The sequence below is a fragment of the Stegodyphus dumicola genome, chromosome X2, assembly GCF_044657685.1.
Source record: "Stegodyphus dumicola isolate Sdum_Otavi_A_Nest chromosome X2, ASM4465768v1".
Taxonomy (NCBI): domain Eukaryota; kingdom Metazoa; phylum Arthropoda; class Arachnida; order Araneae; family Eresidae; genus Stegodyphus; species Stegodyphus dumicola.
In genome coordinates, this window is record NC_140781.1 from 68,106,195 (window position 1) to 68,118,338 (window position 12,144).

At 30.9% G+C, this 12,144-nt stretch overlaps 1 protein-coding gene across 1 annotated transcript in view; it reads right to left on the reverse strand.

The window, feature by feature from the left end:
* The window catches only part of Tace (ADAM 17-like protease Tace), a 100,901-nt gene that overhangs the window by 25,035 nt on the left and 63,722 nt on the right, over nt 1–12,144 (reverse strand). Inside the window, exons 13-17 of the mRNA XM_085809821.1 lie at nt 10,817–10,918; nt 5,801–5,863; nt 5,602–5,675; nt 4,846–4,961; nt 3,576–3,654 (exon numbers count right to left, since the gene is read on the reverse strand). Of these exons, the coding sequence (XP_085665947.1) occupies nt 3,576–3,654; nt 4,846–4,961; nt 5,602–5,675; nt 5,801–5,863; nt 10,817–10,918 (434 nt within the window). The remainder of the gene's footprint in view (nt 1–3,575; nt 3,655–4,845; nt 4,962–5,601; nt 5,676–5,800; nt 5,864–10,816; nt 10,919–12,144) is intronic.

Genomic DNA, 12,144 nt, shown 5'->3' on the forward strand with positions numbered 1-12,144 from the left:
GATTTTTGGTAGTTTCCATTTTCAAATCAAGTGGATTATGCAGTGCAAAGCACAAGATCTGCATTCCCCAGGACTTCGGCGACTCCAGATTTTTGTTCATCAATTTAAATCTAGTATAAATATATGTAGACATGGCAACATTTTGGCTTCACTTATTGTTTGGTTCAGATAGAAAAACAAAAATCCTAATCCCTCACAGGGTTGGCACTACAGCAGGTGCAACCGCAATGGATGTCAGAATTTAGGGAAGGCAAAAATTTTAGAATCCAGAGAAGCATCAAACTATTGGGACTATTTTGGAGAGGTATTGGACAGCAGAATTCAGGCCAATAGAATTCTTAGAATTTAGGGGAGGTACTTGGCAGCAGACTTCTGAACATGCACAGACTGCAAAATGTTTAGCACCAGCCTTGTCCTTCCACAACTACTCAAGGTCCAAAAGTGCAATCCAAGACAACATTAACACAATGTCTATCAATGCATTGTTATTTGTCACAATGCAAACTTCCTAGCCAGCAGGTGTTTGAAAGGAAGTGCAGGATTCTCAGTTAGTATGGAGAAAAATCCTATTTACAGCACACCTTCCTTTTTTTTTTTTTTTTTTTTATGTATTCTCCATTCTCTGAGTCTCTACGGGAGGGTTTTTTTTAAATTTTAATTACTTATTTACATTTTATATTTTAGGCTGGTGACACAAAGTTCCAGATCTTGGATCATTCTGGATATTACACATCCTGATTTTGGACTTTGTACCGTATTCTTCATTTAAAACAGTATATAGCTTCCAGTTTCCAGATTTTTTACTGGTAGATATTTTGAAACAGTTGTCTACCTTAATATAGACACCAGTGTATATGGAGACTTGTTTTCTACTCCTGACCATTCAAATAACATGCCTTAACCATCAGTAATATACAGCTAAGACAACACACTCACAGCTGAAGTTTATTAACTGTCTGAATGGCATGACTAGCTTTGTCTGGTAAAGAGATTTTTTTTTTATCACTTTGTATATATTAGTTTGTAATTTAAGATATTTTGCTTTCTTATTTTCTTCAATACTGTAAATATCATCTTAATGAGTGTAGGTTAATGAAAATAGAGACTAAAACAAGTAAATATACAAATTTTGCTAATAAATGCTGTTTAAATACAGGTCTTTGTGAAAGATCCAAAATTCTGCGCTGCTCAGAGGGTTAAGTGTGTCTGTTCGTATGTGCCAAAAATCCTATCTGCATCTTTATTTTTATTATTTAAATGTAGATATACGAAATCATTTTTAGTTGTAACTAAATTCACAAAAGCACACTTGTATCTGCCATATGATATTTTTCCCCTTGTGATAACTACGAGATAACTTGGAACTAGATAAACAATACTCACTTTTTCTGCACACTCATGCAAAATTCCTCACATGTGATACATTACTTTCCAATAGTCTTACATCTGTTACTGAACAAGACTTTGAGCAATTGGCTTATAACATTTCCCAAGTGAATAAATAAATAAATAGATTTTGTATTCTAAAAGAGATCTGTATTTAATTATAATTTATGAAATAAACGATTTGACAACTACATTTCAAGAAATAAATGATCCATTTCAGTATGCCAAGTGTATTATTTAGTCCCTTTCTGCATACCAAACACCTAAACATAGTGTACATTTACTACAACAGCACTTGTACTCAGTCTTTTAGGTAGGGCAATGAATAACAAGTAATCTTGTCGCTTGCAAGTAAACTCAGTTTGGCAACTATGAGTATTCTCGTAGATGGTAGCGAACATGTTACGCTAATAAAAATACAGCTAAAATGTTAGAAGCATCGAAAGTAAGAAATTTCAAAATGCTGAATTTTCTGTACAGTAAACTTTGCTGTTAATGGACAGTTCAAATATTTATATTCCTCCCAATGGCAACATGCTGTCTTTCAAATGGCATTATGAACCTCAGAACACAGAGACAATTCTACGAATATATTCTAAAAGGAAAGACTTAGTAGCATACAGGATAATTTAGCACCAAAACTCTTTTTCTCACCCCTTTTCACTTCCTTGTGCGAAGTAAAAAGGAAGTATTGTAATCGCGAAAAGTTTCACGCAGCATATTTCAAAAAAATATCCATTTTGACCGCTTTCAAATGCAATTTAATGATATATTTGTGTGATATCTGTACGTAAGGACAGAATAAAAGACTCTTTTCCTCCAAAAAAATTATAAAAGTGCTTTCAAATGAATTCTGAAGAGAATTTTTCGTGGCGTCTGTACGAACGTATCTCGCATAACTCAAAAATGAGTAGCCTCAGAACGTTGAAATTTTGTATACAGAGAATTTTTCGTGGCGTCTGTACGAACGTCTGTACGTACGTATCTCGTATAACTCAAAAACGAGTAGCCTCAGAATGTTGAAATTTTGTATACAGGACTGCTATAATATGTTGATGTGCACCTCGTATTTTGGTTGAAATCGGCTGCACCAAATGTATATAAATATATTTATATATATCCACTCTGTTACCCGGCTCAGTGATCTAAGCTTCTTTACTCTTATATGTTTGTAAATTGTACATTTTTTGCTTTAAAATGATTGAATTATATTGTTCTTATCTTCCGGTTGAAGTTTTTAGGCCTTTAGTAAATCTGCATGCAATATTTTTAGAATTATCAACAGTTTTAAAGCTGTTTAAGTGCCGCTAAGCCTAATAATGCTTTTGATGGCGGCCATTGCTTGTTTACATTTGAAACAGCAGAGTAGTGGATTTGTTGCTAATCTAGAGAAATGTAGCTTCGCAACAAAAAAGATAACGCCTTCATTTATTATTGTGAATTAAATCATGCTTAATCCTTTCTGGAATTTTTTCGAGGAAATGAGTGTTTAAGATTTACTTCGTGATTTTTAATACAGATATTTTGAGTTTTTATGTATTTTTGCCTTGTCGCGGAGTGAGAACTAAATTAACTGAATGAGAAATACTAAATCATCTGTGAAAAACTGTTTCTTTTTTGTTATGTTTGCTTAATTTCTTTTATACATAGTTCTAGCTTTATTATAGTATTTGAATGGAACATGTGGAAATGATTAGATAATTCTTTAAATGATATAAATTTTGTGCATTCTGAGTTATAATATGAACGAAATATAATACTGTTAAGTGAACCTAGCGCCAGAGTGTCACTATGGTAAACAAATAGAGTGAATTTTAAAGAATGCATTTATTCTATTGTGGTTTATGCGCTGTCGCCGAAGTAGGTTTAATTCAATCCAATAAGTTTAAACGAAATGCAAGAAAAAATGCATATAATTTAATATTCCGTACAAGGAAGTCATGTGGTGTACACATCAGATTTTTTCTATTTGATAACAAATACAAATATTTTTGATGCACATGAAATCTATAAACCTGAAAAGGACGATTACAGTATATATAATCTGATGATTTATGATAAGTATTTGACTTGCACATCCATTTTATTAAAAATTCTAACGATGCTTGAATTCATTATAACACTTTCTAAAGAATATCCCTACAATAAAATCATAATATACTGCATACAAAATAAAATCAACTACTTACTGACGGTATTAATGTTAATGTCCTCAATGATATCCCAAAATCTCTCCACAATATCCTGAACAGTTTTCTTGCACTCTCCCTTGAAAGAAACAAATATGCTAGATTACTTATTCTGCAGAATAGTTTTAAACTTGAATTTGAAGCTTTTTGTGATTAATGCAAAATCAATAACACAGTTCTAATTCACAACTACTGACATTACAGATAAGTTTTCTCAACAGACTAATCAAGCAGACAGTGTTTTTTAAACTGTTTTAAAAAATCCATTATACTTTCAGTTTTTCCCAAACATAACAATACCATCTTGAAAAAAGGTTTAGAATCATCATTCTAGAATATGTAACACTTAGCTTGTACGCGCTACATAGCGTCATGCTAAATTGGTAATAATTTTTGCACATACAAGCAATGGTGTAATTTTGTACAAAAAAATCTTTAATAATTCTCAAGACACACTTAAGCAATTTTTGATGTACAGAAGTACATTTTAAACAGTTTGACAAAAACTGATATGTCCTCCTACATTTTCACTAGCTATCAACTGCTACTGCTTTACAAAAACTTGATAACCTATTCTTCTGCATATCATGAAACCTGCTATCTCAAAGACATATTGGGTAAAATGAGGTAACATGATTTACCATAACAGAAATGAGAAACAATCAAACAGAGTGAAAGATGATACAATTGTGATATTAATTATGCAGAGTGTATCGAAATTACTTGCTAAAGATAATAGCAATACTAGAAATAAATAACTCATGAAAAGTGCATATATTTTTGTACGGAGAGATAATTAAATGTCTATATATTTAAAACTGTTACATTTATAAAAATTCCTTCACAGCTTTCCAGGGCCACAACCTTACTCAGATGAGACTCAAGCAATCCACACAGACTAACAAAAGTAGTCAGTAAGCACAGACCAAACCAGAATAAAAATAATGTTTTAACAAAATTTTAAATATGTAGAATTTAAACTTAAAGCACACTCATTTAGTGCTAAGTATGCTGATGAATTCAAAAACAAAAATGCCCTAAAGCTATATATTTTATATTTTTCACTTACAAGAAAAACAAAGATGTACCTATATTTTTCTATCACTTCATAATTTTTTAAAAGAAACTGAATGAAACTTTAAAAAAAAAGTCAATTTAAGAATTTATGAGATCTCAGACTTTTACACATTAATTCTACCTTTAACAAAAAGGTAAAGAAGACTGAATTATGATTAAATTTGCACATTTACTTTCTTACTGAAAAACTTACATTTTCACAGTAGCCATGTATACAAGGAGTACCATCTCTCAGAATTTCAGTAGGTTCGATTGGGCGACATGTGGAATTTTGAGTTGGTCTGCAACATCGCTTACATGCATCCTCTTCTATAAAAAGTAAATTTAATTTAATAAAATCAGTTAAAAAATAATTGCCCAATATTCATTGAATTCAAATATCTTCTTTTACAAGCAACTCTGCAAAAGTGAACAATTAATTATTACTTTGTTATTTCAGCAAACATTTACTTAAGTTGTACACAAATCCCTTGCAGACACCACTTTTGATATAATGTCATACAATTCCAAATCTCTGCAGAAAACCTATGTTTAACAGGTCACAGATATTTAGCCAATTAATACAAATGTTTATGGTTTAATATTTTAATTTACTGGTAATTACTATTGCTAATTCAAATATTTTTAAGTCGCTTCAATATTCCAATACAAATTATGAAAATCAAAAACATTTTCAGTCAAAATTATCCATAAAGTTCAATGCAACCTACTTCATACATTTGGAAACTTGCTATAGCCATATAAAATAACATTAAGAGTAAAGGCAACTAACTGTACAGGACTAAAATGCTTATTATAGTGAGAAGTTCATTATAAATCAGGTGCACTTTAAACAGAATTTGAATGTAGTATTAAATACACAGACTGCATCACATAAAAACTTCTAAATACTGCAGCTTTAATATGTTTACTCTTTTGTTATCAGGGAAAGAAAAGAATTTTTCCATACCTCTATCACACAGACAAGAATGCAAACCAAGAGTTTCACAAAAAGGAACACACTCTCCACCTCTGCACTTGCCCCTATATACAAAGAAAGTTTAGATGAACATGGACATAGTACATACGTAGAAATAGTCTACATGTCATGGTCTTATCTAAAATTTCAAAAAAATTATTTGATAATATTAACATAATTTTTCATATACCTGTCTAAGCAAGGAGAGCCATCAGGTTGAGGAAATGATGATGGGCAATCTTGAGATTCTCCAGTGATTTATGTTAAAGAATCACATTCCAATAAATTACTAAAGCAAAATATATATCATGTCAACTTTGGCATAAGCATTATAGGAAAATAAAAGGTATATATTTCCGTGTTTAAGCTGAGAATTTTTGGAACTTTTTCTCAAGCTAAATTATGAGGGTTGACTGAAATATGGATCTGCTAATCTCACAAAAAAACATAAGATACTTATCCATTAACAAGGTGCAAGCAGTAAATAACACTTTTTTGTGTAGTTTATATTTAAATATTTTTAATGAAGTGAGCTATTTGTTTTATGAAAATGAGTTGCTTTTATTTTTGAAACTGTTTAAAATGCTCATTTGTTGCATCGTTGCCAAAATGAAAGATCTGATGTAGGCAAAATTTGCTGGAAGTTGATAGGGAAAATGAAGCTGGAAGTTGAAAGGGAAAATGATGTTATAAGTTGAAAGGGAAAATGATGCTATGAGTAACTCTGGCAAGCGTCCTGCTCATTATCTTCCTATTCTGCAGGGGATTGCTAGGGCAAGTCGTGAAACTAGCTCCTTTATTTCTGCTGCCTCTTTCCAAGAGACAACAAAAGTACTTTCAGTTATGAGAAATGCTGAGCAGCCATACTGTGGTTAAAATTTTCAGCAAATGCGATCGATCACCTGTAGTTTAAAATTCTCTTTATGCTAATCTTTCAGGAAAAAAATAAAATGGCATAAAAAATAAGACCATAATCTGACAAATTCTATGGCTTACCATGTATTGCACAAGGTAATAAGAAAGTTGACACAAACATGAAGAAGAAAGAGACCACAAGACAATGCATGCTTTGACAAGACCAAGCCAAAAATTTTGGACAATCAGATTGCAGTACCATAAACCCTTGCCAAATGCAGATTGCAGAATGTGATTTTGGTATACATGTTTTCTTCAATGTTTGCACTTAATTTGCCTAATGTAAAAATTTCAATTATACACAATGTGAGGAATATTGGCTAAGATGCAACAGACCTCTCTACCAACAGGTTTGAAAAGCCATTACTTAGAACAGCAAAACTTGAGCTTTAAAGCTCTCCTTATTCTCGACAATGCTCCAGGACACAGTACTGAAGCTGTTACAACATTGCACTCTAATGTAGATATTTGCTTAATCCACCAATGGATCAAGGAATAACTTGATTCAGTGGTGAATAAGGAATAATTTTTCACTGAACACCACTTATTTCATCCTACCAGTGGATCAAGGAATCAAAAGCATTCAAAGCTTATTATGTCAGCCATGTTTACAAAATGTCACTCTGCAAATAAAGCACTAAATGAAGGAAAGCAAACACACAAATGATATTTTGGAAGCAATTCAACGTAAGACACTGCACAATGATGAAATTCATATGGGAACAAGTGAATTTATGAGCAATGAATGTTTCCTAGCTTCAGCATTGGTCAGAAATTGTCATTAATTTTAAAGGGTTGCCGTCAATTGAAAATGAAGCCAAGGAAATCATACAAATTACAAAAGCAATAGGCAACAAAGGATTTTTCAGATATGGAAGATGGAAAAATTAAAGAATTAGTTGAGAATCAAGATCATAAAATGACAAATGAAGAATAGGATAAGCTTATAACACCAGCCAATACAGAAAGCAGCGATAGTGAAGATGATAAAGAGCCTTTAATGGACAAGAAGTTACTGTCTGTCTACCACAAGAACATCTTTCAACAGAATGTGTACAGCTGTCTGCTGCCATAGAAATGAGTTCTAACTCATTTTTCATAGATGTGTTTCGAAAAAATGTATTTACGTTTGCCATAATGACGAATTGGTGATATATATACTTTTTGATTATTGCTTAAAATAAAATCTTCTTTGTAACATTATTTTATCTCTTCTGTGACCAATATTCACCAAACAAAAACAGCAATGTAATTCTTTCCTGAACTCCCCCCTGCTTGAAACGTAAAAGGCCTGTTACTATGGCGACTACTTCCAGTTAGATATACTGACATGAGGAGCTCTCGTGATAGACAGACAGTAAATGAATTGCCAGAAAAGACACATGAACTATCTAAGTTTGTAATGGAGACTGATCCAAATGAAGAAAGAAGAGAACACTTTATGACAGGCATTGAAAAACTTTGCACTCCTTAGAGCAAAACATTTAATGAGTTGCATCAATTATTCATTGCCCAAAGCAAAAATCAATATCTATTTTAAAAAATAATTATATCATCTACCCACTTTTTAAACAGTAACAGAAATCCTTTCAATTAACTTTTTTTTTTCATTTTCCACTTTTAATTACAATATTTAAGTTTGTACAAAGCACACATATATTCTTGATCTGCACTACACCCATCTCATTTTTTTTTCATGAGTTTTCATGTAATATGTAATTTTAAGGACAACCACCAAATACCTATTTTACCGCCCCTATTTATAAATTTCTAACTTCAACAATGAGTAACACATTCATGGCATTCACATAAAAATAAAGAGTTGAATAATCATTTATAAATTGAGGATCAAATGTAGTTCTACATACAACAAATTTTACAAGTAAGGTTACCTACAGTCGGTTGTTAAGTGAAATAAATGTTTTGAAAACAAGGTCTATTATTTTTTAATATCCTAATATCAAGTTTTACAATTTGGCAGCTTTCCATTGAAACGAGCCTTACAGCAAACATAACAAAATTACTGCCAGTGGTTTAGCTACATTAAATAATCTAATCTAAGTGCATTATTACGCTTACAACTTAGAGCTGCTGATAGATCAGTATCTATAAATGTATTAAAAACATATCACTAATAGGTAAAAAGATAACAAAAACTTTAACATAAATATAAAATAATAAATCTCACAAAGCACAAGTAAACACATATCAAAATGAGAAGGGGAAAAAACTAGATATATTTATGTAAATTTCTTCAGAGCTATTGTGCAAGCTACTGAACTGACATTCGCATAAAATAGAGTGCATATTTTGCATAAACATTTCTTTACCATTAAAACTAACTTTAAAAATGTACACCACACTGCAAATACTATGGTTATTTCATACCAAATTCTAGTTTTGCACATTCTCAAGCTTAAAAGATATTATTCAGGGCTTCATATTTGAAAACATCAAATCAGATGATACTACAAATGTGTCTCGTAGCACAGATCCAGCAAGACCAACAGTGTAAAAAACAGGAACATCATAATGAACAATTAAAAATTAATCTAGCGAGCTTCAATATTAAACTCAAAAGTATGAGAACAGATGAAGCCAGGAGTCTTAGACATTAGAAACTGTCTTATTGAGCACTACAGAGTTTAACAGAAATGAAAATATTTTTCTATAAAATCACTGCCACATAAAAATTACTCTATCTTATTTAAAAAAATTAAGAATAAAGGAAAATGATAAATTATTGCAACAAATGGTACTTTCCGATTACTCACATCTGCACAGAAAAGTTCATTTGCAAAGAAAATCAGAATATCGCCAAAATTGTTATCAACTCATGAACGAATTCAGCAAAAGTATTAACGGAGCAAGCCAGATATGCACATAGCATGTCTGTTTCAGCTGGTCAGCAGCATTGAGATTGTACGATACCAAAATGTGGAATTTTCTTTCTTTTTAAGTGAAAACAGGTAGTCATGTACATGGGGAGAACAATAGTACCAAAGAAAAAAACTTCTCGAAAAAGGTACGAGTTCTATTACCAGTGCTTCTTGGTTTTTCAATTTTTATTGACTGACTGCTCTTGTATAAATAATCAGAACATACCCAACAAACAGATTACTGGGAATGTACACACTCCAGACAGATTAATGATCATGTTCTTGATTTCACAGTAAAGTAAATAATGTCACAGAAAAATAAACTTAGTCATTATCAGCTAGCAATAACCCAAACATTATCTTACTCCAATCAGAGCTAACATTAAATAACAAAACATTATAGAGCATATGTATTATTTTCATGCAAAAGTATTTCATAACAGATTTTAAATCTTCTTATGAAAGATGTCAGTGTGTTGCATAATAAAACTATAAAGGTTAGTCAGCACCCGGTGGAAAACCAATAAGCTCAGATTCAATAATAAGTTACAGAAATAAGTTAAAAAGTATAAATAAGCATAAAGTTACTGAAATTGACAAAATGACTACAAACTGGCTAAAAGCCTGAATTTCTAAAAATTTTGATAAACGGCCATATGCTATCTGGCACCAAAAAACTCCAGCAGAAACAAAAATAGCACAATAACTGCTTAGTATAATTTCGTTAAAATATTCAGAATTGGAATTATCCAGCTTTTATCTCATCTGTCCTGAATTGGAAGAAAAACAGGTAAGAAAATAACAGTTTGTTTAATGCTATCTTTCCATCAATCAACAATATGTTTTTAACATGCTAACATATATATCAAACATTCAAAAATTATACAAAATTAATTCAATTTCAGTTAATCATTAAATGTACAAATTTTGATGCTACCAAAATTTCAGTTTTCAAAATACTACTCCTAATATAACACTAAACTAACATTTTCCCCATTATCCTTCAGCTTTTTATGGTGCATGCCATGAATAGCTCTTCATAAAAAATGAATATGAAAATAACAAGTTTTCAATATGAAAGTACCAACTTTTATATTCCACCTTGGAAACTGCAGAATCTGGTAAGCAAATCTGAATTCACTATATGGATCAAAAGCTCTCAGCAAGATTCCAATTTTTCTTTTTTCTTTTCCTTCTTTTTTTTTAATATTACATTATATTTGATGACTCATCGGCAAATGAGTCAGTTCTTTTAATACATGAGTCACAAATTTAAACAAATAATTTTTGGCTATTACTTAATAAATATGTTACAAGAAGAGAATATTTTCAGCAATTTTATACAACTCAGCAGTGTCGTTAAAAGAAATACTTAATAATTTGAAAGGCATAAAAAACTAATCAAAGGATATGAGCAAAAAGCTTCTTTTTTGCAAGCACTTGGTTGAGATTCTCTACAGATTGTTCCTCGATGAACCAACTGACAATTACGGCAGCAAGGTGCATTTTTGTCACTGAAATTAGGAATTAAAAAATTCTGTAACATTGAGCAAATATTTGACACATAAATAACACTGTGTAATAATGTATATGAAATTTTACATAAATATTAACAGATTAAGGGACGACAATAATTTCAACAAAGTAATTAAATATAAATTTCAAAAGAAATATATAGGGAATGTTTTAGAGTAAAATAAATATAGATATACAGTGGCTCCCAAAAGTGTTCGTACACTTTTGATTTTCATTGAAATAGGGGTCTATCCATTAATTAAAAGTAAACTTTTTGAATGAGATTTTAATAATAAGATCTATAATCTATTCGTAACAAAATTACATGAAACATTTTTAAAGTATAGCGGAAGTCTTCGTACACTTCAAAAAAATCTTGATATATTAGTAAATTAAGACACAATAACACGCCGAATAAATACTAATTCAGAAGTCAAACAACAAAAATCAGCGTTAATTTACAAAATTTACAAAATTTTGTAAATTAACGCTGATTTTTGTTGTTTGACTTCTGAATTAATATTAGTAAATGTTTTCATTTTTCGTTAAATTAATATTAGTAGGATATCCTTTAACATTCACAACAGCTTTTAAACATCTGGGAATAGATTTTACTATTTTATTTATTTATTTATTTATTTTTATTTATTTATTTTTTTGTATTTTCTGTATCAATGTTCATCTATTCTTCCATCATGGCTGTTTTGAGTTTGCTTTTCGTTTTGATGTTGTGTTTTCGTATTCTAACCTCCAGCTCTTTCCAAATGTGTTCTATGGGTTTTAAATCTGGTGACCGAGGTGGTGTTTTATTATAGAGACACTAAAGGCAAACGTTGAGAGGCGTATACTTAGGATCGCTATCATGATTAAAAATAAAGTTGTTTTCAATACCCGAATTTTGGGCTGATAATTTTAAATTATCTCTTAAAATATTTAAATAAAGAGAATGATTCATTACACCATCAATAAATACCAAATTACCTAGTCCTGATGCTGTCATGCCCCTTCCCCACACAAAAACACCTCCTACTAAGTTCTTAGAATGAAGTTTCCCATTTTTTCCCCTCCATACAGTTATTCGACCATCGGAACCAAAAATGTTAAATTTGCTTTCGTCAGCAAATAGGACATTATTTCAGTACGTTTCGGGTGTATTTATCTTTGATTTTGAGAATGAAAGCGTAAGTTTTCTGTTTTTCTCAGTAACAAAAATTTTTTTATGGGC